The sequence below is a fragment of the Myotis yumanensis genome, unplaced genomic scaffold, assembly GCF_028538775.1.
Source record: "Myotis yumanensis isolate MYYU_CA2020_CCGP unplaced genomic scaffold, mMyoYum1.0.hap1 SCAF_14, whole genome shotgun sequence".
Taxonomy (NCBI): Eukaryota; Metazoa; Chordata; class Mammalia; order Chiroptera; family Vespertilionidae; genus Myotis; species Myotis yumanensis.
Genome location: NW_027223765.1, coordinates 23,760,486 through 23,786,557, shown reverse-complemented (window position 1 = coordinate 23,786,557; position 26,072 = coordinate 23,760,486). Strand labels below are relative to the sequence as shown.

General features: G+C 39.7%; 1 protein-coding gene across 8 annotated transcripts in view; it reads right to left on the bottom strand.

Moving 5' to 3' along the window:
• ANKRD28 (ankyrin repeat domain 28) overlaps window positions 1–26,072 on the bottom strand; it is a 139,447-nt gene that overhangs the window by 1,115 nt on the left and 112,260 nt on the right. For 6 of the 8 annotated variants that reach the window (XM_070433359.1, XM_070433360.1, XM_070433358.1 and 3 more), the window contains 14 exons: window positions 24,705–24,816; window positions 22,362–22,388; window positions 21,003–21,077; window positions 17,066–17,267; window positions 13,173–13,260; window positions 12,817–12,934; window positions 12,143–12,362; window positions 8,010–8,097; window positions 7,840–7,923; window positions 7,076–7,221; window positions 6,345–6,427; window positions 5,836–5,918; window positions 4,885–4,976; window positions 253–2,150 (listed from right to left, as the gene is read on the bottom strand). In XM_070433359.1, coding sequence (XP_070289460.1) covers window positions 1,864–2,150; window positions 4,885–4,976; window positions 5,836–5,918; window positions 6,345–6,427; window positions 7,076–7,221; window positions 7,840–7,923; window positions 8,010–8,097; window positions 12,143–12,362; window positions 12,817–12,934; window positions 13,173–13,260; window positions 17,066–17,267; window positions 21,003–21,077; window positions 22,362–22,388; window positions 24,705–24,816 — 1,705 coding nt within the window. In that variant the 3' untranslated portion in view covers window positions 253–1,863. Of the gene's footprint in view, window positions 1–252; window positions 2,151–4,884; window positions 4,977–5,835; window positions 5,919–6,344; window positions 6,428–7,075; window positions 7,222–7,839; window positions 7,924–8,009; window positions 8,098–12,142; window positions 12,363–12,816; window positions 12,935–13,172; window positions 13,261–17,065; window positions 17,268–21,002; window positions 21,078–22,361; window positions 22,389–24,704; window positions 24,817–26,072 lie in introns of those variants that run through there. The other 2 variants (XR_011473679.1, XR_011473680.1) reach the window with 1 other exon arrangement.

Sequence of the window (26,072 nt, the reverse complement as noted above, 5' to 3'; positions counted from 1 at the left end):
TTTTTTCTTTTTTCAAAAGGTACAATAGAAAATGTAGTCTGCTGTCTTTAAAATGCATATTCACCTTCCTACCACTAATAATTAGGAAGGGTCCTTTATGACTTTTTTATATTATAAAGAAAAGATGGAAGATTACATTTATAATTTCTGTAAATATTTTAGAAAAAATGCTTAAAATCTAGTAGTCAATGCCCTAGAAATTTTATAGATTTTTAGGTCATATGCACAGATACAAATACATTATTCATTAAATACAACGCACATCTGTGTTTTATTATACTCTAAAATATACAGGAATCTCGATGTACTGAAAGAGTGCAAGTAAGTACAGTATTCAAGCAGTCACTATTTCTATGTACATGCTCATTAATTCTTCAAAAACCCCACAAAATTATCAAATAGATCAAAATACTGTTCTGTGTTTTCACACTTTATATTCAGAAAAACCAGCTGATAATTTACAGTGTCATAAAGTTTCCAGTTTTACAATACAAAAAAGATAAATGAAATTGGGTATCATCTTGTGAAAATGTATGGAACTTTACCCAGACCTGTAAGACCCCCTACGTGTGTGAAATCATTCTCACTGGGAAAGCAACAGTTACAGTAAACGCAGAACCATGTAAATTGTTGTTTAAAAGCCTAAATGTCAGCCCTCTCTTCCTCCCCCCCCCCTCTCTGTTATTTGAAAGGCAGTTTTCCAATTTGGCAGGCAATTGCTTCTTTCCCACAAATCTGAATAGGACCTAAGGATTTTAGTATTTTAAATCTTGCCCAATATGCAAATGACTTCTAAGAGACCTAATGATGTTAATGTATCAATAACAAGTGATTTGATTCTCCACTAAACAATGACAACAAACACTCCCCGAACCACATGGAGGCACAAAAGTAGCAAGTGATGAAGGTGTACCATCCAAAGTAGTGAGATCAAAAACTCCCCCAGGACCACTTAGCTGCAATAGGGTGAAAATAACCTAATTTTGGATTTTCTGAAATTTTCTTCTAGGAAATTCTTTACATTTTCAAACAAAAATAGTTCAATTTAAAACCTAAACCATTCAAAACTGGGCAACAGTAACTTGACCCCAATCTATCTCATGTCTGCATCACAAGTATTTTCACCCTGACTGCACCCAGTCAGCTGGTTTTCAATTCTAATATTATAAAACTTGGAATTTTAAAAATTTTATGTAAAAGAAAAAATGTAAAAATACATCTGCTTTCTCTCATGGTTTATACAGGGTTCAAAGGCTTTCAGATGTTTTCTCTAAAAATAAAATAAAATAAAATCAACATTTAAAACCAAATCTCATCTTCATTTTCAGAATATCAAAGTTTGGTTTAGATAATGTTTCATTTCACCTACTCCAGTTTCCACCAAATGGCATTCTATTAGAAAGCCTTTAAGTTATTTGGTCCTTTGGCAATTGCTGTGCACATAATGCCTACTGTACCAAACTTTTATTGCCCTTAAATTTAATTGTAGTTCTATTGATAACATTTAAATCTAGTGTCCTTATCTCTTCTTTTATAATAGTGTTGCTTGTGTAAGCAGATTAGGGTGCACAGTGTCCCAAATTATTCCTGGCACTGCAAAACCAAATTAAACAATTCCACAAAGCAATCTGACACCAAAGTATTTTCCTCTGGTCAAGTCTATTTCAAGACTCTAGGCTCCTTTTGCAAAACTTGCCTTTAAAAGTCTTCTTCCTAATGTCGTCACATTTCTTATATTCACTCACTCTGCGATCTTTCCTCTTAGGTTGAGTTTGTATGTGAATAAGAAAGTGCCCTTTTCCTGAAAAGCACAGTTTGAAGTGTTAGTGTCAGAACTCTCTCCTTAGACACTGGCTGAGCCTCTCAGTAGGTCTCTGAATCGGAGTCATTGAGCTCGTCCACGTCGGCGTATAAGTACTCCGGCTCCCCGCTAATGTTGTTGAAACTGCAATAGGAGCTAGGTTCATTCCTCATGATGGGCAAGGCTTCAAAGCTGACTGCTTTTGAGGTGTTGGTGTAACGATTAATGGCATTGAATGACAGGGATGATAAAGGGCTACTTGATGAGACAGGCATCATGGTGGCCAAAATGAGAGCTAGGCAATCAGCCACATCCTTATTGGGAGCACAGGCCAAAGCTGGGGTATAGCCTAGAATTAAAGATAAGATTTAAAAAAGTTAAACATCCCGACACTCACTTAGCTAATATAAGGAAATAAGCCTAAAGGCCTTCATCTTTAGATATTTTTTCAATTACTTGCCTTATACTGAATTGGTTTCATTAAAATGATTCAGAAATTACCAATATGTAGAAAAGAGAAAAGTCATAGAAATCTAGGGCAGAAGACTTTATAGACTACATTATAGAAGAGGAAACTGAGGCCCAGGGATGGATGATTTCCCCAAGATATCACAATGTATCCACAGCCATCTGAATTCATAGAAGATATTGGGATAGAGTAGACACACAATTGACATAAAAAAAGTAAACTATCATTTACAAAAGTAAACGATATGTTAGAACAGCGATTTTCAACCTTTTTCATCTCAAGGCACACACAAATGAATTACTAAAATTCTATGGCACACCAAAAATATATATTTTTGCTGATCTGACAAGAAACTATAGTTATAATTTTGATTCATTCACATTGGATGGCTATTGTTGTGTTGGCTGTTGTCATTTTTTTATTTGACAATCTAAGGGAAAAGAGGTCAGTGCCCCTGACTAAATAGTCAAGTATTGCATGTTTTAAATATTCTTGGGGCACACCAGTTGAAAATCGCTGTCAGAAGATAAGCTCTGCGGAAATAAGACTGAGGACTGAGAAAGCTGTGGTGGGGGTATGCAGCAGGTGTAGTACAAATAGGGTAGTCATGATAGGCTTCATTGAGAAGATGACATTTGAGCTAAGAGCTGAAACAGGTGAAGGATTCAGCCAAAGACTGCTTAGGGACAGAGTGTTCCAGGCAGAGGAAACAGCCAGAACAAAGATCATGACCCCTACACATCCGTGGGGAGAAGGGGCTGGCATGGCAGAATAGAGAGAAGGAAGAGCTGGAGATAAGATTAGAGAGGAACAGAGTAGCAAACCAATCATGTAGGGCCTTGTAGATCATTATAAGGATTTAAGGAAACTGAGATTTGGAGGACTATCTTCTAACATTTTTTAAAAGGATCCAGGCCAGGGTGGTAGGTGTAGAGAAGTATAAAGTGAGCATGGACATACTTTGTTGATGGATTGTACATTGGGTGAGAGAGAGAGAGGAGGTAAGGAGTACTCCAGGTTATTGCTCCGAGCAACTATAAGGATGGGAATTGTCATCAACTGAGCTCAGGGCAGCAGGGGGAGGAGAGAAAGGATCTGCAGTTCAGTTATGGACATGTCATGTTTGAGTTGTTTATTAGACCTCCATGTGGTACTGTCAATTAGGCCACTGGATCTGTGAATATGGAGATCATGAGAAGTCTGGGCTGGAGATATAAATTTAGGACTTCTCAGCACAGGTAGTATTTAGGACCAAGGGACTAAATGAGATCACTGAAGGAGTGAATATAGGTAAGGAAAGCAGAAAGAACCAAGCACTGAGGCCTAGAGCCTACCAAAATTAAAGAGTTGTACAGAAGAGGGAGAAAGATTGCAAAACAAATTAAGAAGAATAATTAGTAACACAGAGGAAAACCAAGAAAGTCTGGAGGCCTGAAAGACAAATGAAGGAAGTTTATCAGAGAAAGAATATACCTGAAATTATATCATGTTGCATGTCAAGTGTACCTCAATAAAAAAAAATAGAATAAGAAACAAACAATTTTCAGTTCCAGTGAATTTGGTTAATTAATCTAACCACCCAAATAGTGAGTTACAAACCCTTAACCTGTTATGAATTCAAAGAAGTAGTATGTGTGAATGGAGTGTTCACCTAAATAAGGGAATTGTAATCAAATCACAGATACTCACTATGACTCTCCCTCTTATCCTGTCCTAAAGTGATCTGCACCAACTTATCCAATTAGCAGTGAGCAGCATAAAAGAAAACATGAAGATTATTTGGGAAAAATATTGGACACTTGCTATGCAAGACTGCAACTTTCACATCCCCAGTTAAAACTTGATACATCAAGTTAAATGAGAACTAACAACTGATTCTCAACATCGTGGGGATCATTGGTGATCTTGACTGGAGGAGACTTAAGAAAGAATGAAAGAAGAGAAGCACTGGAAACAGAGGACAGCCAACTTGAGTAATTCTGCTGCAAAGAGGGACAGAGATATATGGCAGTAGCTGGCAGAAGTAGTGGGATTAATGAAAGATTAAGAACCTGGCAATGAAGTAACAGCCTTGATAAATATTTGTTGACAAATTTTTTCAATACTAAGATAAAAAAGATGGTAATACCAAACCAAAGTTAATAAACACTAATTCTGGTTTAATTGATGGATATGTGAAATTCAGCTAATCTGTTAGATGAACTTTTCTTGTTTGTCTTGCCCTTATTTCCTTTGCCACAAAGTAACTACCATTCAATATTAATTTCAGCTCTCCTCTTTGACCAATAAAAAATATCCAAGTTTACTTCAAATATGGATTATCAAAAGATAAGAGCTCCTGCCCTAACCGGTTTGGCTCAGTGGATAGAGCATTGGCCTGCGGACTGAAAGGTCCCAGGTTCGATTCCTGCTAAGGGCATGTACCTTGGTTGCGGGCACATCCACAGTAGGAGGTGTGCAGGAGGCAGCTGATCGATGTTTCTCTCTCATCGATGTTTCTAACTCTCTATCCCTCTCCCATCCTCTTTGTGAAAAATCAATAAATAATAATAAAAAAAGATAAGAGCTCCTAGTAAGATATAGGTTAAGTAAAGAAAATGCAGAATCTACTTACCGTTTTCATCTACTGCAAGCACACTTGCTCCTTTGCCCAAAAGTTCCTGAACCACCATTGTTAGCCCATTTCGGGCAGCAACATGCAGAGGTCTGGGGGTGGGGGTGGGGGGGGAGAGAAATTGTACATGTATATATGTGCATGCCTACGCACACTTGCACACAAACAACACACACATTATAAACTTGAGGCACCCAGTCCCAGCAGCAATGAAGATGGGTGTGAGGGACAGCAGAGCCCACGTGCCGTGCACCTTGACAATATGCGTAAGTTCAGCACTGGGTCATGTTAGCAAGGATCTTGTCTTCACTAAACCCTTTTGTTAGTTTCCTTCTAAGACTAATGTTTAAAAAGATTTTACTAACTAAATTGCATTTTAAGCTGTTTCTTTAAAAAATGAGGTTGGCAAACAGGTATAATAGACTATACAATAAAAACCATAAATTGCAATAGCACAAATTCCAATATGCCTTGAAAACAGTTTACAGATTCCATGACTAATTTTTGGACCCTCAAAGGATCTAATTGCTACGTGAATGGGAATGAGTATCATAGATTGTTCTCTATGCCAAGCCTCAGAGTAGAATAGCCAATGGAAATTGGGAGAGGCTGACTGCTCACATTAAGAACTTGATTCTTTCTGAAATCTCTTTAGCTTATACACACATAGAAAACTTTTTACCTCATTTAGTGCTGGTGTTGAATAATGTATTATTCTAGGGGGGTTTCCATTTCCTCCATAAAATTGAATTAAGAAAAAACATTACTTTCAATAATAATGTTTCAAGTTCAAAAGCTTTTTCAGTAATATACCTTTTAATTGTTATGATTATAGAAATGAGTTTTGTCAATTATAAGCTGATTGTGACTGATTCCAATGGCCCCATGTTAGAAAAATACCCCATTTACAATGATAGGTAATAAGGTTTATACGAGACACAAAATACGTACGTTTGCAAGGCTGCATTGGTTGCATTGATGAGGTTTCTATCTGTTATCTTTTCCAGTATTAACAAGGCACTAGTTTCATGACCCTAAAATTATGGAAAATAACTCTTAAGAATTTGGGTACCATTAAATATAAATTAATTCACTCAATACACCCAACCCTGGTCCATATAATACATATGCCATGAGTTTTCTTGGTTAACACCTTAAATATTTGTTCGAAAGTGTTGATGGAATGAGGTTGGGGGAGAGGACAAGAATATTTAAGATTAGAAAGGTTAAAGAAAGACAATAATTATGTTTAGGCTTGTGCTCTAAAACTTGTTTGGCTTACTGGAGACTTTCATACACCATGGTGCCTAACATGTCAGTACTTTTTTTCAAGAAATCTGTTGCAAATGATCATTTGAGAGGTTTGGTCCCTGACTCTGTTCATTTTGGTGAAATGGAAAAATTTTAAATGCTACTGCTGATATTAACAATGAAAACATGCCCTTAAAATGTGTACATACCTTGCTGCAAGCCAAATGGAGGGCGGTGTTTTTACTGTTGTCTTGTAAAGTCAGATCTGCACTAGCACTGCTAACCAGCATCTCTGGGAGGAAAAACTGCATCAATTCTTATGTTTATGAACATATACCTTAGATCACTACTAACTCACTGTAGAGAAATGAAGATACAAAGCAAAAACATACCGCTAGCAAAAACGTAAGTACAAGAAAAATATTGTAATATAAAACATACATACTATATTGTCTTGCTGTTGTGTAAGTCAAAGACCCTAACAACAGCAACTAACATTTATTTTGTGAGTGCTAAATTTCAAATACGGTTCTAAGTGCTCTGGAATAATAATACCTTATTTAACTCTCACAACAACCCTATAAAGTAGGTACTGCTAGTTTTCTCACTTTATAAATTAAAAAACGAAGGCATAAGGTCACTTAGTTGGCAGACTGAGGACTCACATTCAGTCACTCTGGCCCCCTAGCCAGTTTCTGAACCCTTATCTTATACTGCCTCGCAGGGAGCGGACTATTCACTCAGTAAGGGCGAAAGAAAACATTTGGGCCCTGAATAAAAATGTGTGTTGTAAGCAGGTAAAAGGTTTTAAATCTCAGGAATGGTGGGGTAACTAACTAGTGGAAAATTCTATGAACTAGTGTCAGAGGGCTTAGGATTGAAGTTCTACATAAGCAATATAAATATTTATAATAATAAAAGCCTTAACCAGTTTCTTTACCAACTGTGTTTGTTTGTCCGTTTTCTGCAGCCATCATGAGAGGTGTTTTCCCAGAAGAGTCCACAGAATTGACTTGAGCATTATGGCTGAGCAACAGCTGTAAACATTCCACATGGTCTGTAAAGGCGGCTGCATGGAGAGGAGTTCTGCAATGCAGAGAAGTGGAGAGACTTGACTAAATCTACATGCCATATACTAAAAAAAAACAAAAAACAATTCCTTAATTTATGACAAGTAATTTTCAAGGGTTTACAGATTATGCTGTAAAAGCATTGCCTAGATACTAATAGGACTAACTTCTGCTACGAAAATTTATATTTCTGATAACATAAAATACCCTTAATCAAACTAATATAAATAAGAATACATTATAAAATTGCTACAATAATGTTATATCATTAAAAGATATATTGAAATAAATCAACCCTGACTCAAATACTGCCATCTATTATAACTGTTGGACTCTCTTCCAGCCTTTATTTCTATATAGAAAGATGTCAACTTTACTAACAATATTCATTGGGTAACAAACATACCTCTTTAAAAAAAGGGGGAAATCTTTACATATTACAAGTTTTAAAAAAGAAAAAATGGGCTAAAAATCATAATAAAAATGTCTTCTACAATGAGAACATAATTAAGATTTTATAGCACTTCATAGTTGCAAATATAAAAATCAACTTAATAATTTAGCTAATGTTGTAACTAAATTTTTTTTTCTCCTATGGAAAGTAAAACAATTTCCTACACAGCTGAATCCCTACCTTCCTTTTGAATCTGTGGCATTCACGATGCTGGCACCCAATGTATCAATGAGCATTTCAGCAGCACCTTCGTTGTCATTTATCCTGTGTAAGGTAAGGAGGTGATCACTCTCACAGCTACGGTGTATTTCTTAGCCAAACCACGTTTGATTCATTCTGTTTTTACTTACACAGCACAATGCAATGGACTGAAAGCATTTCCTTCTATCTTCTGGAAAACATCCTGTTCTAAAAGAAGTTCTACACATGTCTCGTGACCTAAATAAATAAGCGAGAATCAGATATTAAAATCTCCCTAAAATACTAATGTGCCCACATACACCCACACATCCTCACACAAATAAGAAAAAAATTTACATCGATTAAAAATAAACAGTCCACTGAACCTGTTAAACATCACATTTTTAGGAGCTTTGGAATTCAAAGTACAACCTCAAGACCTAAGTACAGTAGCTTTTTGTAATAATTTTATTGGAGTTTATTACTGACACAGCAAGTATTTATTTTGTCTGTGGGGGGAGATTTCTTCCAGTTTAGTCCCTAGACCAGTGATGGTGAACCTTTTGAGCTCGGCGTGTCAGCATTTTGAAAAACCCTAACTTAACTCTGGTGCCGTGTCACATATAGAAATTTTTTGATATTTGCAACCATAGTAAAACAAAGACTTATATTTTTGATATTTATTTTATATATTTAAATGCCATTTAAAAAAGAAAAATCAACCAAAAAAATGAGTTCATGTGTTACCTCTGACACGCATGTCATAGGTTCACCATCATTGGGATAGACTGTAGCCACTGTTACCTTAACAGTTCCAGAAACTCTCTAGGCATATACAACTGCATGTACACTAACACATACTTCCTTTTTAATTTTTACATAAATGGGATGTTTAGTTCTGCAACTTGTTTCTTACTTAATAGCAACTTTGGAAACAAGGAAAAACCCAAACCTTAACCTAATTTTCAAAGCCAGGGTTTTAGTAAAATTACCATAATTGCTGTACTAATTGCTGCAAATGAAATGAACATTTGTTGCTTCTTTTATTTTATTAGTCATCTGGTATCTGATTTAGGAATAAATTATATTCTTCCATCGCCTTTTTATTTCCTTGGTTAATATCTGGCTAACATAGTAATACTGAATTTTTCTTTTTAAATTACTCTAACATTCTCAAACAGCTCAACTTTCTTTATCCTATAATCATTTTTACCACGAAAAGAAAGTTCTTGAAAACTTTTAACTGTGTTGGTTCTTTTCTCTAATCCAATGGTTCTCACCTGGAGCCATTTGCCCCTCCATGTCTGGAGATCTATTTGGCTATCACACCTGGAGATGGGGTAAGGGATGCTACTGGCATTTAGGGTGGTAGAAGCCAGGGAGGCTGCTGAATATCTTACACTGCATGTGACAGTCTCTCACAACAAAGAATTACTTGGCCCAAAATGTGAGCAATGCTGAGATTGAGAAACTCTACTTTAATTCTCTCTCTCCAAATGTTAACTCATTACAAAACATTAACCATGGAAAGTTGTCCAGTATTGATTTAAGAGTCTTATTTTCCTGGTATACCAGTTCTCAAGGTTGGTCTGGGGAAGTCTGGGTTGATTCCAAATTAGTCTTTTCTTAAACTAGCCACTAAAAAAGCTTTCCACTCTTCTCACTAAATTTTTGTTGTTTGTTTTTATAAATAGTTATTTTTTCATAAAAATGTTATTAATATGCAATACATTTATTATTTTAAAATACATTAGTACTGGGTCATATCAAGTTGAAAAACTCATCACTTGTGCCTTAGTTTACGAAGGAATGATAAAATTGATTTCTTCATATTTCTGAGGGATATTCTGAGGATGTTCAGTTTCATAAAAATTGATACATTTTTAAGAGAGAATGAGATAATGTAAATTCTCTGAAGTTCTGTGATTAAAATGACTACATAAATTGAAAATTTGAACTTTAAAGTGTAGTATGTATAACCAGTTCTTTTATAAAACTTTGCTGCCATTCCATTTCAATTTTGAAGGAAACAATGTTTTCTGTTCTGTTGGAGTGGGGAGTGCTTCCAATTTTCTTTTCAGCTGTACAATAATTACCAGTCAAAGTAAAACCATTTCATACACTCTATTCTCAGAATGCCAAATTACAAAACAGGCATTTGGCTATAAATATGGTATTAATTTTAGGCTGTCTTATAGTCCCTTATTGCATATAGCCAACACTAATGTCTTCCAGCTCAATTCAGAATCATCACAATCTTGCTACAGTCTGGAAATTAGACACATCTGTTACGATCTTTAAATGGCAACTAGGCAAGTAGTTCATGCAAAATTTTCTTATACTGGTACACAAGTGCTTGCAGTGGTTTCTCAACCTTCCTAATGCCGCGACCCTTTAATACAGTTCCTCATGTTGTGGTGACCCCCAACCATCAAATTATTTTCGTTGCTACTTCATAACTGTAATTTTGCTACTGTTATGAATTGTAATGTAAATATCTAATATGCAGGATGTATTTTCAGGGGTCGCGACCCACAGGTTGAGAACTGCTGGCTTAGAGAGTCTAAATTCAGTAGTGATAGAGTAGAAACTCACTTTAAGGAAACAGTGTTTTGCATAAAGACCTGCATATTATAATGGATAGCAACTCCCCAAAAAACAGTTCCAGCAATTTATTTATAACTAAATGTTCTTTATCTGAGGAAAAATACCTTATTTTGTGGTTCTTCCAATGTTAATTCTCACTGATACATAAAAAAAAGCAATAAACGTCTGCTTCAGACTAGTTTTATCTCAGACTTCTTAAATAAATTTCACATCTGCAGATGTTTTACTACCATATTACGTTTTTGGTTTTCCTTATACTTGTAAAATATCTTCAAGATACATTATAAAAACAAATCAAATTTCAATGGCAAAATATAGTAACTTCTTTGACTTAAGACTAATCTTTGGTTACTTCACTATACTCATGAAATACCAACTTTAGTAAGCTGAAAAGGGAAAAAGAGAGGTTGAAACCCAAAGGCTTTATAGGATTCCAGGCTGTGCTGGCTAAGGATCGGAGGTAGTAGAAAATGAAACTGACAAAACTTTTCAACTAGCAATACATTTAATTATTTAAGTTTTTTTAATGGTGCCATCAGTACTCAGAATTGAAGGATGACCAATGGTCATCACAGAACAATCCTCAAGAAGAGACCAAAACTTTCTCATAGCAAAATAATAGAATTCTCACACAAGAATTGTTAATATGAAAACCAAAATATTGTATCTAGAAGATGCTTATGAAAACAAACTAGAATTTTGCAAGATTCAGACTTCTCTTCTTTCATCATGTTAACATTACATAAAGAGGAAATTTATATTTTCTCTACCTTTTGAGAAAAAGTTGTTAGAACTGTGAAATAGTTTTGTAGATACACTCTCACAGCTAACTTTAATCTGAATGCTACTGGTCATTGAAATTCACGCCCCAATCTGCCTAAGCCCAAACTCTGACACGATTTATGTTCCTACTGCACACAATGTACCTGAGTGTTTTTCTAAGATGGTCAAATATATGCTCCTACACAAGGAAAAAATTAACACGTCTCAATATGCTTCATTACTTACATTATTTTAATTAGTGAAAACTCACAAGCTAAACTCCATTTTAAACATCTATAACTTAAAAAACTGCTTTATCCTTCTCTGAGAACCTTTAATTAGCCCCTTAAAAGTTAAAGGTAAGTCTGTTCTAACCATGCATCAAAGTTAAGTTAACCATGAAAGGTTCTACTTCTATGATCTGCTAGAATTTTATTCCCTTAAAATTTTGAGCATACATGTACTGTTGATGTGAGGATGTTAAGAATATGCTCACAAAAATACACAATTTCAGTTTAGAATGTGATGCATTTTCATTTTTCTCCTACCTTAGTCAGTTTTTCCCTAAAATAAGTACATTTAGAAAGTAAAAGAACATAATTAAAATACAAGCATACTACATAAAAGACATTGGAAATAATATTATAAAAGTATCTTAAAATGCAAATACCTGAAGCAAAGGTCTCAGAAAAATTTCAAACTTGGCGATAGCTTATGTCAAAACATCTTTGACCATTACTGTCTTGGCTTTAACAAAATAAGGAGCTGGAGTACGTTATGACTACATAGTAGATTGTTCCTAGGCTTCCTACTTATCTTAAACTTTAAATCTTCCTTATAAATATGTCATTTTCAGGAACCTCAAATGCTAGTTAGCTGTCCCTGTTTGGCACATAACAGGCATTTAATGTAAGTTTGTATCTGTATACTTAACCGTTATAGCAAGCCCAGTGAAGTGCTGTATATCCATGATTGTCGGCTATGGCTGGATTTGCATCCACAGATGCTGCTGAGTGCAAAAGGGCTCCCAGAACACCAATGTGTCCACAGGCAGCTGACAAGTGGATAGGTGTCCGCCCTCTACTATCCCGAAATAAGCACTTAGCACCATGTTGAAGCAATGCATCTACACATTCTTCATGGCCTGTAACTGCCTGAAAGAAAGATTGTTGCATATAGTTGAATATATTATGGGTATTACATGCCAATTATAGCTAATTAAAATTTTTACATTTCATATTTTTAAAGTCCATATTCCTCATATCCTTTCACAATGCATTTATCATTTTTGAATAACTCAGTATTTTTACTGGAAGTGACTTAAAGAGTCAGTTAAAGCAGTAACTTTATCATGATTTAAATAGTATGAAAAACAGGAAGAGGAACTTATAATTCAATAAAAATAATGACGTTTCAAGGTGAAAAAGTTAAGATAGAAATGTTTAAGAAAATAGTTGTGATAAATTAGCATTCAAAAACAATTCTGAAGGAAAAGAGTAAAGATTATTTGGTAAAAATTTAATGACGAAAAATAAACAGTCTAGTTCAGTTTAGGCAAAATGAGATTATAAAAACAATTCGAAATGAAATGGGATTATTTTTGCTTACCCCTCTATGCAATGCTGTCCTTCCCCACTTATCTTTGGCATCTACATTTGCTCCTTTGTTTAGCAGTGAGTAAACACAGTCTGTGTGCCCATTGAGGACAGACAGCATCAGAGGAGTCCTGAGCAACAATAGGAACAGGTTCAGTGTTACCAGTTAGGACTCCACTCCATGAAAAACAGTGCACATGCCTGTTTTCTAAACGCGCCTTTCGTGATGCAACTTTAAAGCATAGTTAATTTAAAAAACTATATTTGATGTTACTCAGTTACATATTATGACAGGCTTACTAAAATAGGGGCAAAAGCATAAAGATTAACAAACATCCTAAAAATAATTTGAACATTATTAAAACTTACTGTCCATTTCCATCTTGAATGTCTACAGCATTCTGTGGTTCTGCATTTCCTATCAGTAGTCGTAAGCATTCTGAATGACCATTTGTTGCTGTAAAGTGATAATTAAAATTAAACATTTCAGTAATTATGTCCTATCTAATAAAAGAGAAACATGCAAATTGACCATACCCCCGAACGCTTCCCATTGGCTAATCAGCAGGATATGCAAATTAACTGCTAACCAAGATGGCGGCCGGCAGCCAGGCAGCTGAAGCGAACAGGAGGCTTGCTTGCTCCAGTGACGGAGGAAGCCAAGGTTCCCGGCCTGTGGCAGCCCAGCTCTGAGCTCCAGATGCAACAATGTTGCAATTATAGAAGCTAAACAAGCTCTAGAAAGTGGGCTCAGAGCTTAGAGCGGCAGTGATGGCAACAGAGTTTCAACTATAGAAGCTAAACAAAGCCCAGATATCTGCTTTCAGCAACCAAGGCCTCAAGCTGGAGCCGGCCTCAGAGCTAAAGCCGGCTCTCAGCTCCAGTGACAGCCATAGAAAGTAAATAAATCCCAGAATAAAAAAAAAAAAAAAAGAAAAAAAGGAGAAGCTGGGAGCTTCAGTTACCCGCCAGCCTGAAAACGGCCCTCAGCCCCTCATCCAGACTGGCCAGGCACCCCAGTGGGGACCCCCACCCCGAAGGGGGTGCGGGCAGCCTAAAAACAGCGATCACCCTGTCATCCAGGCTGGCCAGGCACCCAAGCGGGACCCCCACCTTGATCCGGGACACCCTTCAGGACAAACTAGCCGGCCCCCACCTGTGCACAAGGCCTCTATCCTATACTACAGGCAGGGCGGGACAGCGCGAGCTGCCATCCGGGCACCATGTGCAGCCCTGGGCAGCAGGGCATAAGCACCGCCCCCAGCCGGGACCCTTATGTGCCACCTGAGCCCCCAGACGGGACCCCCGTGCCGCCTAAGCCCTGCACTGCTAAGCCCTGCCCCCAGTCGGGACCCTATGACTATTGGAGAGCAGGAAAGTGCCGCTAGGCCCTGGGTCGCTGTGGTGATCCGGCCATCGATAAGTAGAAAAGTGCGGCCTGTAGGCAGCCCCCAGCTGAGCCTGATCAGGGAACAGGAAAGCCCAGCCTGCGGGCAGCCCCAAGCTGGGCCTGATCCAGGAGCAGGAAAGCCCAGCCTGTGGGCAGTCCTCAGCTGGGCCAGCTCCCCGATCGCCATGGGGATCCGGGAGCAGGAGAGCAAGCCTGGCCTGCGGGCAGCTCCAAGCTGGGCCTGCTCCCCGGTTGCCATGGAGACCTGGAAGCGGGAAAGCCCGGCCTGTGGGCAGCCCCCAGCTGGGCCTGCTCCCCCGTCGCCATGGCGATCCTGGAGCAGGAAAGCCTGGCCTGCAAGCAGCACCCCCATCCTGGCCATAGCTCAAGGGAGAGTACAACATGCAGTGGAGGCCAGGAGCCTAAGAGATCAACACAGAGGGGCTCCTGCTCCAAGCCTCCATGGTGTGGCTGGGGGCAGGCCCCCAGCAGACAGACACACACACACACACACACACACACACACACACACACACAGTGTCTGCTCTGAGCCTCCAATGTGGCTGGGGGTAGACCCCCAGTGGGCACACACACACACACACACACACACGGCAACTGCTTCGAGCCTAAGTGGCGCGGCTGGGGGCAGGCCCCAGCAGACAGACACACACACACACACACACACACACACACACACACACACGGGACGCCTGCTCCGAGCCTCTGCTGCCAGACTGTGGCCATCAGTAGGACATCCACTGAGGGCTCCCGGACTGTGAGAGGGGCAGGCTGGGCAGAGGGAACCCCCACCCCCCAGTGCACGAATTTCATGCACTGGGCCTCTAGTGTAATAATAAAATAGAAAATGTCCATCTTAGAGCACACTTCCTAGATAAAATTTTGGGATAGTTTATTGAATGTAATAGGCAAGAAAGAAAAATATCTGTAGATACAAAGAAGGTCTCTATTGCTTTTGTTGATTAAACAGGATATAAATTCTTCATATAAAAATCACAGCCTTACCCATACCTCATTATCTGCCCTAATAAAATGATCAATTTATTTAGAGCTCTTATGGTGGCAATGTGGTCAGGGAGGGTGGACTGCCTCCAGCCAAGGGGTGAAATCATTAGTCCAAGTCAATCACAATAACTTCTTTTCCTTTGCCAGTGATTGGTTTCAAGGGGAGTACCGGTCCAGCTCTAACCAATGAGATGCTAAGAAATCTAGAGGGCTTCTGGGAAACATTTTTATTCTGGATAATGAAAAGCCCTCCTTCCTTCCTGATTTTAGATGTGATCTTGTAAAGCAGCAGCTGCCATTCTCTGACATGAGAGCAAAGGCAAGAGGGTAAGAGAGAATCTTTCAGAGTTCTGACACCACTGCTGACACCAGCCCTGACATTTTATGAGACAAAACACTGTCACTTGAGCTACCTTTTAGTTTGGCACTAAAAAGAATTACAATTCACCTCCAGGAAAAAACAAAAAACACTCAATGTCCTTTCACGACTCATGAGTAAGGTGCTCCCGTACAAGCAGATCTCCAAATGTGAAAGGCATCTACAGAGCAAAGGCTTCCATTTACTGAAAAAAGGCATTAACAGTAACCTATAGCTGTAGCTCTTTCAGTGGCTGGGATTCAGAGTTCAGGGCACTGTGAGGGACAGGCTAATGTCTTGGTTCAATCTTTACCTATTAAGAGTGCAAACACTCCATGAAAGATTTAAATTAACTGCAAATGAGATGTACTGATAATTTTTCAAGTTGCAGAATGATATATATATATAGTCTCCCTCTTTTTCGGAATAATAGAAAATGACAGCATTTTGACCTCTTAGCTGTTTATATTCATACATTTATTGAGTTTTAATCCATTATTAAAACTTCTGCCTTTGAGCCCTGCTTGAATATCTGATAGCTTCTGGAAGGCTGCTCTGGAGCAACAGGTAGTTTTACCTATGGTCTTCTAAAATCCAAGTTTCTCAAAAGACTAGAAGCAAAATTTCAATATTCAAATACGTCCATAAGGATCACTCTATAAAAACTAAGTGAAATGACTTTAATCATATAGAGATGACCTAACGGGGATGAGAAAAATACTTGGCTAGGATTTCTTTAAGTGTACCAGTCTTGGTTATTTAAAATGCCTTGCTCTGGCTGGTGTGGCTCATTTGGTTGGGAATCATGCCATGCACCAAAATGTTGCTGGTTCGATTCCCAGTTAGGGCACATGCCCAGGATGCAGGCTTTATCCCCAGTAGAAAGTGTGAAGGAGGCAACGAATCGATGTTCTGCTCTCACATCAATGTTTCTCTCTCCCCCCGCCTCTCTAAAAATTAATGAAGAATTTTAAAAATAAAATAAAATGAATACTGCCTTGTAGTAATCCCTGTAGAGTTGTGAATCTGCATCTGCTAGCAATACACAGATATACCAAGTCATCACAATGACACGGTTACATGCTTTTGCACTTCCACACAACCACAACATTACAAAATTGCATCACGGAGTAGTTTTGCATAAAGTAAGTGCTTAATAACTGTCTACATAGATATTTAATGCAGTGCCCTGGTAGAGTAAGTCAAAATGTTTAACAATTGTTAAACAAAAGCACATATCAATCTAAAATAACTTCCATTAAAAAGTAAAAACTGTATTGCATTGTTTTGCTGATAAAGTACTTCAGAGGTTAGGCTTACATAAATCCAATTGCTAAGGTAGACAATGATTTTACCATTTAGAATATGGTAAAAATAGGAAGTACTAGCGGGAGAAAGGGACAGAAAGACAAAGCAGAAAAGTCAAATTGAAAAAGAAAAGAATCTTAGATGGAAAGTGGTAAGTAAAACCATGCATAATATTTGACATACCTGCTGCATGTATAGGTGTCCTCTTCAAAATGTAATCTTTTACTAGGATTGAGGCTCCCTGATTAATGAGTACATCCACACATTCAACATGGCCCTTAAATGCTGCAAGATCTAAGGGTGTTCTTCCACTACTATTCCGCACATCAAGATCTAACAAAGACTGTACCAACACTTCCAGTGCTTGATGGTGACCATGATAGGCCTAGGAATAAAAATAAATACATTCATACATATATACATACATATTTAGACCGACTTTCCAGAAACTTTAGATAACAAAGAAGCAAACAAATTTGTCTTCACATTATTACTATATTTGAGATAATCCAAAGTTTCAGTATTTAGAATTCAGAAAGTTAACTATAACTTTTTAAACAACCAAATAGGCTATAGTGTTAAGAAATGAGTATTCTGCAAATAATAAAAATTCAAATGACATGTGATGTTTTCATGAGTCTACAATGTCCGGTTAATGGCAGACACTGAATGGATATGTGACATGGATTCAATTGAAGCTTTCATTCTAAGTCTATTCGGATTCCAATGTCTGATTTTTTAGTCACACTTCAGTCTTCTTTTAACTCCCTGATAAAATTTCACTATACTTAAATTACAGAGACAGCCTGCAACTAAGTTAAGCTAGTACTTGAGTTTTCTGATTTCTCAAATTAAAATGACTCCTCCCTCTACTGAATAATATGCCCTATCTCAAAAATAAACATTTCTCTTAGCACAAAAATACTTAGACTGAGCCCTGCTTGAATGACTGCCATGTGCGAGGCATTGTCTCGCAGTACAATAGAGTAACAGGATTTAAAAATTTGTCAGACTGAAGCTCTGCTTTTTTTATACAGTCTGATAAAAGGGCTTTCTAGATAATTCATTTAAAAAACCAACATGTCAAATGAACATTTATTATTCTCATTGGACTAGATGCTGAGCAGGACATAAAGCAGTAACAAGACACAGTTCTAGCACCAAAGGAATGTTCTCTCTAGTTCACTGACACGGCCACTTTGTAGTTAAGGGACTTTCAGAAGTTATTTTTTGATGCCATTCACACCTACAGATTAGCAGGTGGGTAAATTATCACTTTTGAATTTTTCACTGGGAATGGAAAAACACAAAATTCTACCATACCTGAGCTAAATCTCACTTGCTCCTAATCTGAAAAAAGATACACAGCTAAGAGAGGGCCCCACACTGCATCAAAGGGCTATAAAGCCATTTATTATGGAAAATGTCAGGAAGTACCAGCAAGCGTAAAGGTGCTCTAGGCCAGGGGTGGGCAACCTTTTTGTGAGTGCGTGCCAAAACCAGCAAAATCTCAGACTCAAAATTCTTCTGCGTGCCAAGCCTAATTTTTTCAGAACATGTTACGCCTACTTGATATCTCTTAAGGTGTACGTATGTGAAGAACCTTGAAGAAATAATAAAATTCATTCGAGCGACAAAAACACAGTATATGATGATGAAAAATACATTTATTTTTTAATGTATACATGTACACTGATAGTCCAACAGAAAACTTTATGATTCCGTTTGATGTTATCAGTGGGACTTTTGCTGCTGCATCACTGATGACAGAGATTTTACATCAGGTTTATATTTTGTGACCTTCAGAGATATGCACGAGCTACTACTTTCATCCGTCAGGCTACTCCTATTACGAGACTTAACAAAATTCATCACTGAGAACAAAGACTCACAAGCGTATGTGGATGAAACCAAAACACTGGTTGGATCTAGGAAGGCAGGGAGAGTTAAGGCAGAGGCATAGAAATTGCTCTTCCCCTCTCTCATCAATCCATGTCTATGGTCTTTAAGATAACTTATTATGTAAAATTATTTATTTATCTAAGATGCACCTACACTGAATTTATCTGAAAAATAAAAAAGTCGATATTAAGAAAAAAATTGTAGATGGAAGATTATAAGAGAGGGTTTCGCATACCAGCAAAAGTTACTGGCGTGCCATGTTTGGCACACGTGCCAGGGGTTGCCCACCCCTGCTCTAGGCCTTACTGATCTCTTTGATGTTTCTGACTATCTCAAAGGTTCAAGTGACTGGAAATCACTGAACTTTTACTGTCTTAGGACCACATCCACCCTTGTTCCTCACCAGATCAGTGAAATTATGCTACTAAATGAATGGACTTTGAGAAACACGGTTTATGCAGAAGACAGTTAAGAAAAGAAGAGAGAAAAAAAGGATGACTAGGAGCCATGATGATTTGCCACAGGGGTTTTTTCCTTCATGATGTCCTTGTAGAGGCTGGAGACTTGTATGTTTACTAATATGTGTGAAGACAGGAACCAAGACCAATTTCACTAAGCCTCAAGCCACTGTGTTTCAACTGTCAAGCTGTCCTAGATTAGAAGAGTTTGGAAGGAAAAAAAACTCATTTCAAGTAATTTCTGAAACCTCCCAGAAATACAGTGGGGCCTTGATTTACGAGTGTCCCGACTTAACGAGTTTTTTGAGATACCAGCTATCTCTCAGCCGATTTTTTGCTTTGAGTTGACAGAGTAATTTGAGTTAACGAGCTCCTTAACGAGCTCGATCTCGGAACGAATTAAATTCGTAAGTCAAGGCCCCACTGTAGATACAAATGCAGAAGTGGTGGCATAACCACATTTCATTAAGTCTAATTACTAAATTACAAAATTGTTCTCATTCCAGCTTAAAACACTACTTAGCACACATGCTCACAGCAGCACCATTCATACTAGCCATAAAATAAAAAACTAGTAAAAAAAACAACAAAAAACTATAGTTTTTGAGATAACTATTTAAGACGTGGCCAAGTGCTTAGTCTGGCACCTAATATGTGCTCAAGAAATGACAGTGCTATCATTTTAAGAATGATGACGATGATGCAAGAAGAATTGCCTAGTCATCTACTCAGACTTCATTTCTTGCCACCAACTGTAAAACAGCTATTTTCTCCACGCTGGCTTTGTCCTCTGGATGACTTATTTACTATGCAAGTCTGAAGAGCAGATAATATTTCCAAAGACCCAAAGGGCAAGGAAGCAGACAGCTTCAGCATGCCTTCTTAGTTATTTAGAACATGGCAAGGAAGTGGGGAGAAAGACACGGCAGAAAAGTCAACATGCACATGTCAGTGCTAAGACATATGCAAGGAGATCAGGATGAATATAACAGTCTATGTGAGAAGAACAAATTAAATGGATCACTGAACCTGGAGTGATCCATATTAGCTTAAGTAGTACCACTGTAACCATTTTACTATACTTAAAATCAGAGGTCTCACAAATATACCTGGTGACAGACCCAAGTTTCCTGATTCTCAAAGTTTCCACTCTTCCCTCAACTGTAACATGTTTGTTTCAAAAATAAATTCTTCCTTCAGCACAGAAAGAACTAGATTGGGCTCTGCTTGAAATTTCCTAAGGTAATTCATTCCCATATTTGACTTAAAGAACTGTCACACTCTCCCCTTTCTCCTCTTAGTGAGGAAAACTTCAGAGGCATCCCAAACTAAAAGAGACAGCACATGGCTAAATCCTATAGCACGAGCAATTGAAGGACCAATGAACACATACCCAGTCAGCATCCCAAGATCACAATGTAAGCAAAAGTTACAGACACACCACAGAAATTATAGCTCTTATACCACGTGTTCAGCAAGTTAGGAGCCATTCTACTACGACAGTGCGGTTTTAAATTCACATCACAGGTATGTTCTCTCCCTTAGATTAGGCCTTGGGGGAAACCCAAAGAACATTCAAAACAAAACAAAACATAAAAGTACATTCAAGAATTCTCTAAATAAGGAAGTTCCTAAAGTTTTAATTCCATGATCATCATTACATGGATCCAAAGTTCTGGGTACTAGTTTGAGTCAGCACAGACATGAGGCATTTTCAGTAAACCAGCCATCAAGTTGGCTGTGCAGGCAATACTACTCACAGCCAAGTGTAAAGGGCTTATTGTTGCTCTATTGTCTGAATCACTCAGCATGTCTGTTCCGGAGGTTTCCATTAACTGAGAAAGAAAAGCATTTTAAATGTTAGAAATGACACTTTTAGATATACTATAGCAGTTATCCCTGCTCCCTTCCCCCCAAGTTAAAATCCATTTCAGAGTATAACTTATACATAAATTAAATGTAAAAATCTCAGACCCTCTCTCTCTCTATATATAAAAGCCTAATGTGCAAATTGTCCCCACGGGAATTCTACTGGGAGACTGATCGCTTACTATGACATGCGCTGACTACCAGGGGGTGGTGTGGAATGAAGGAAGGCCCCGGCCGGCAGCCAGAAGGCCCCGATTGGCTCTGATCACTGGCCAGGCCTAGGGACCCTACCCATGGATGAATTTCATGCGCTGGGCTTCTAGTCTATTTATATAAAAGCCTAAGCGACCTTCATGGCCAAACAACCGGAACAACTGGTTGACCAGTTACTATGACATGCACTGACCACCAGGGGGCAGACGCTCAATGCAAGAGCTGCCCCCTGGTGGTGAGTGCACTCCCACAGCCAACCTCCTGCAGCCCCTACCCCTGGCCGGCTGGCCCCCATCGGCTCCTGGTGCTAAACCATTCATAGAGATCTGCTTCTAAGTCGGGGTTTCATATGTAGCAGAGCAATTTCCTCACTGCGATCTACTGAAAGTCAGCCCTCGACACAAGGGTTTCTCTCTCTTCCATCCTTGTGGTGGCAGCATGGCAGCGAGGGAAGAAAGGGGGGGAGGGCGGGGGACTGCACGATGGTGGGGCGTGACAGTGGCATTGGTGTCTGGTGTCCGTTCCTTCTGTGCCTGGCCCGGTGACCGTTGCCTCCTCTCCTGACTCTGCCAGGGCCCTTGGGCCCAGGCTGGGACGGGGAACCGGGGGTGGGTGGTGGCGGATGTGGCGCAATTCCCAAGGGGGCTGAGAGCCAGCGGCCAACCTCCCACAGTCCCTCTCCCGGCCGGCCAGCCAATCTCCTGCGGTCCCTCCCGTGCCCCCCACCCTGTGCACAAATTCATGCACTGGGCCTCTAGTTATGTAATAAAAACTAAACCCAGCAAGCTTATAGAACAGATCATCCTGAAACAGGCTAAGAGTTTTGAGGGAGACTACAAACTAAGAGCTTGAGGAAAATGCTATTTAATTACCACCAAGTAAGAACCTCCCCCTACCCTTCCTTCCTCCTACCGCATACATGATTTCTGTCACTATCTCTGTTCCCAGGAATGTGTAAAATGGGCTATAGTTCTGGTGAGAGCAAATAAATAATTATAATAGTCTGAATAGTAGGGGGTAAATGAAATAATACTTACAACATCTAAAGGAGTTTCACTTGCAATCTGAAATAAAATTTTAAATAAAAAGTATTTAGTTTAGGAAGTATTCTTACATATAAAAGAGATAAATGTTAACTATCTAATCTAATAAAAGAGAAACACTTAAATTGACTGTACCTTCATTACGCCCCAAAGCCACACCCACCAGCCAATCAGAGCGACTATATGCAAATTAACCCAAACAAGATGGCGGCCAGCAGCCACGAGGCTGGAGCAAGCAGGAGGCTTGGTTGCCCTGGCGATGGAGGAAGCCAAGCTTCCCGCCTGTCCTGGCTGGCTATGACCTCCGCTAAAGGCAACAAAGTTTCAATTATAGAAGATAAACAAATCCCAGATACCTGCTTCTAGCCAGCCTCCACTGGGAGCTTGGGTGGCTGGGGCCGTGGCCAGCCTGCAAACAGCCATCAGCCCCTCACCCAGGCTAGCCAGGCACCCCAGCAGGGACCCCCACCCTGAAGGGGCTGTGGCCAGCCTGCAAACAGCCATCAGCCCCTCACCCAAGCTGGCCACACCCTCATGGGGTGAGGGTCCCCGTTGGGGGGCTTGGCAGCCTGCAAACAGCCATCAGCCACTCACCCAGGCTGACCACACCCTCATGGGGTGAGGGTCCCCACTGGGGGCCTTGGCCAGCCTGCAAACAGCCATCAGCCCCTCACCCAGACTGGCCAGGCACCCCAGCAGGACTCCCACTCTGAAGGGGGTGTGGCCAGCCTGAAAACAGCCCTCAGCCCCTCACCCAGGCTGGCCAGGCACCCCAGCAGGACCCCCACTCTGATCTGGGACACCCTTCAGGGCAAACCAGCCAGCCCCCACCCATGCACCAAGCATATAATAAAAGGGTAATATGCAAATTGACCCTAACAGCAGAACGACTGGGAATGACTGGTCACTATGACACACACTGACCATCAGGGGGCAGATGCTCAATGCATGAGCTGCCCCCTGGTGGTCAGTGCGCTCCCACAGGGGGACCTCTCCTCAGCCACAAGCCTCTCCCGCCTCCTCAGCAGAGCTAAGGATGTCTGACTGCAGCTTAGGCCTGGTCCCCGCTGGCAAGTGGACATCCCCCGAGGGCTCCTGGGCTGCCAGAGGGATGTCTGCCAGCTTAGGCCCGGTCCCCCCCGGGGAGCGGGCCTAAGCCAGCAGGTGGACATCCCCCGAGGGGTCCCAGACTCTGAGAGGGCACAGGCTGGGCTGAGGGGACCCGTCCCCCCCCCCCCCCCCCCCCGGAGTGCACAAATTTTTGTGCACTGGGCCTCTAGTAGGTCTATATTTACATAGGACTTTTTAAAATTCCATTCTGAGCCTGTGCTTCCCTTTCCTCCAAAATTAAGTATTTTAAATAAGCAAATGTATAAACTAATAGACCACAAACCTAGACACATGGATTTAAGATTTTAGACTCAAGATACCATAATAACCTCTGGTTCTAAATGCTATATCAAGTATGTCAATCTCCTTTTTTCTATCTTTTATACTCTCCTTGAATTTTACTTTCACTTGAAGGGAAACAATGTTTAATACAATTTATAAGGTAAGTTTAAATAAAGAACCTTTAACTTGAAGCATCTGTTACACACCTGAGAATCTTTTAAACTTGTTCAACCAAGGGGGGTGAATGGTGGATATCATAGTTGAAACACAAAGTTACTTTGCAGAAGTAGAGCCTCCCTCATCTACTTCTGCTAAAAGAATGGCCTTTCAGAATTCCCTAAATATGGGGGAACTTCCTCCAATGGGGACATTTATTTCTCACTTAAGACATGGTTATATTTCTTTAGAAACATTTGAAAAACATTTATTTAAAGGGGCAGAGGAGCCCTAACGGGCATGGCTCAGTGGATAGCGTGTTGGCCTGCGGACTGAATAGCTGTGAGTTCGATTCTGGTCAAGGGCACATGCCTGGGTTGCAGGCTCAATCCCTAGTGGGGGTGTGCAGGAGGCAGCCGATCGATGATTCTCTCTCATCGATGTTTCTATCTCTCTCTCCCTCTCCTTTTCTCTCTGAAATCAATAAAAATATATATATTTTTTAAAAAAATAAAGGAACAGAGGAAGTAAATGCTACATAGATATGAGGTAATGTAAGGGAAAGACATAAGTAGCCCTGTCCAGAGACCTAATTTTGTCCTTTCTTTTTGAAAGGGAAAAGAGAATGACAGATAGCTGACTGAGACAAATATGAATTTGACAGGTATATGGATTCTAAAAATGTTTAAAAGCAACAGAATTTGTTTATTGATCCATTTATTATCATCTTCATTAAATTATTAGAATATAAACTCATATTAGTTGTTCCACAGAATTTAGGAATCTTACCAGCTGAAGACATAGACGGTGACCATAAGCAGCTGAATAATGAACTGCATTGTATCCTTGCTTATCCCGGATCCCTGGATTTGCATCATTTCTTAGCAAGTATTCTAGGCACCTATTTGCAGAAACAACATATTCAAAATTCTGAATCCTGCATTTTAACTAGTGATAAAAACAGACAAAAAAAAAAAAGACATTTTTCTTACATCTGAGCAATGTAAAATCATAAATACACCTAGTCACTTAAATGACACTGACTGTAAGTTTCATAAAAATACAAACTAACTGTTCATAAGAGAATTTTCTTCATTCAAAGCAAATACCTCCCAAGTCTGTCAGCAAGCACAGTGCACCTAAGGGCTGTCTTTTACAGTCACTACCTGTGGGACCACCTGCTCCCCTCACACAACATCTGATGTGATTGAAGTCTTAAGTGGTGGTGAGCATCCTATGTTGGCAAATATTACTGCTCACCTATCTGGAACACAGAGTGAGCACAATATCTCATTAGGACACTCAATAAAGGATGCAAGGACATTTCACAAAACGGAAGTCAGAATTCAATGATCTTGAATCAGAAGACTGAGAAGGGTGTAAAGAGTGTAAAACTGGTATGCAAGTGACAAGAAAGACCTTTGCATGGGAGAAATACTTCATTTCTGTGCTATTAAAATATGAGAAAAATAATTTTAAAAGGCACTATATGATCCACACTGTTATAATTTTAGTAATTTTATTGTTACTATAGCAAAAAAAAAAAAAGAGAGAGTACTAAATTAGAAATTAAAAGATTTGTCTCTAGGGTTGATTTGATACTAATGATCTTGGGTAAATCACTTCATCTTTATAATGAAACTAGAGGCCCGGTGCACAAAATTCATGCACTGGGGGGAAGGGTGTGTGTGTATGTGTGTGTATATGTGGTGGTGTCCCTTAGCTCAGCTTGCACCCTCTCCAATCTGGGACCCCTCAGGGGATGTCTGACTACCGGTTTAGGCCCGATCCCTGTGGAGTCGGGCCTAAACCGGCAGTCGGACATCCCTCTCACAATCCGGGACTGCTGGCTCCCAATCGCTCGCCTGCCTGCCTGGCTGATTGCCCCTAACCACTCCCCTACCAGCCTGAGTGATGCCTAACTGCCCTCCCTGCCGGCCTGATTTCCCCCAACTGCCCTCCCCTGCTGGCCTGGTTGCCCCTAACTGCCCTCCCCTGCTGGCATGATCGCCCACAACTGTCCTCCCCTGCCGGCCATCTTGTGGTGGCGATCTTGGTCCACATGGGGGCAGCCATCTTGTGCAAGGACATGACAGTCAATTTGCATATTACTGCTTTATTATATAGGATGGCCCCTGTCTATTCATTTGATAAATA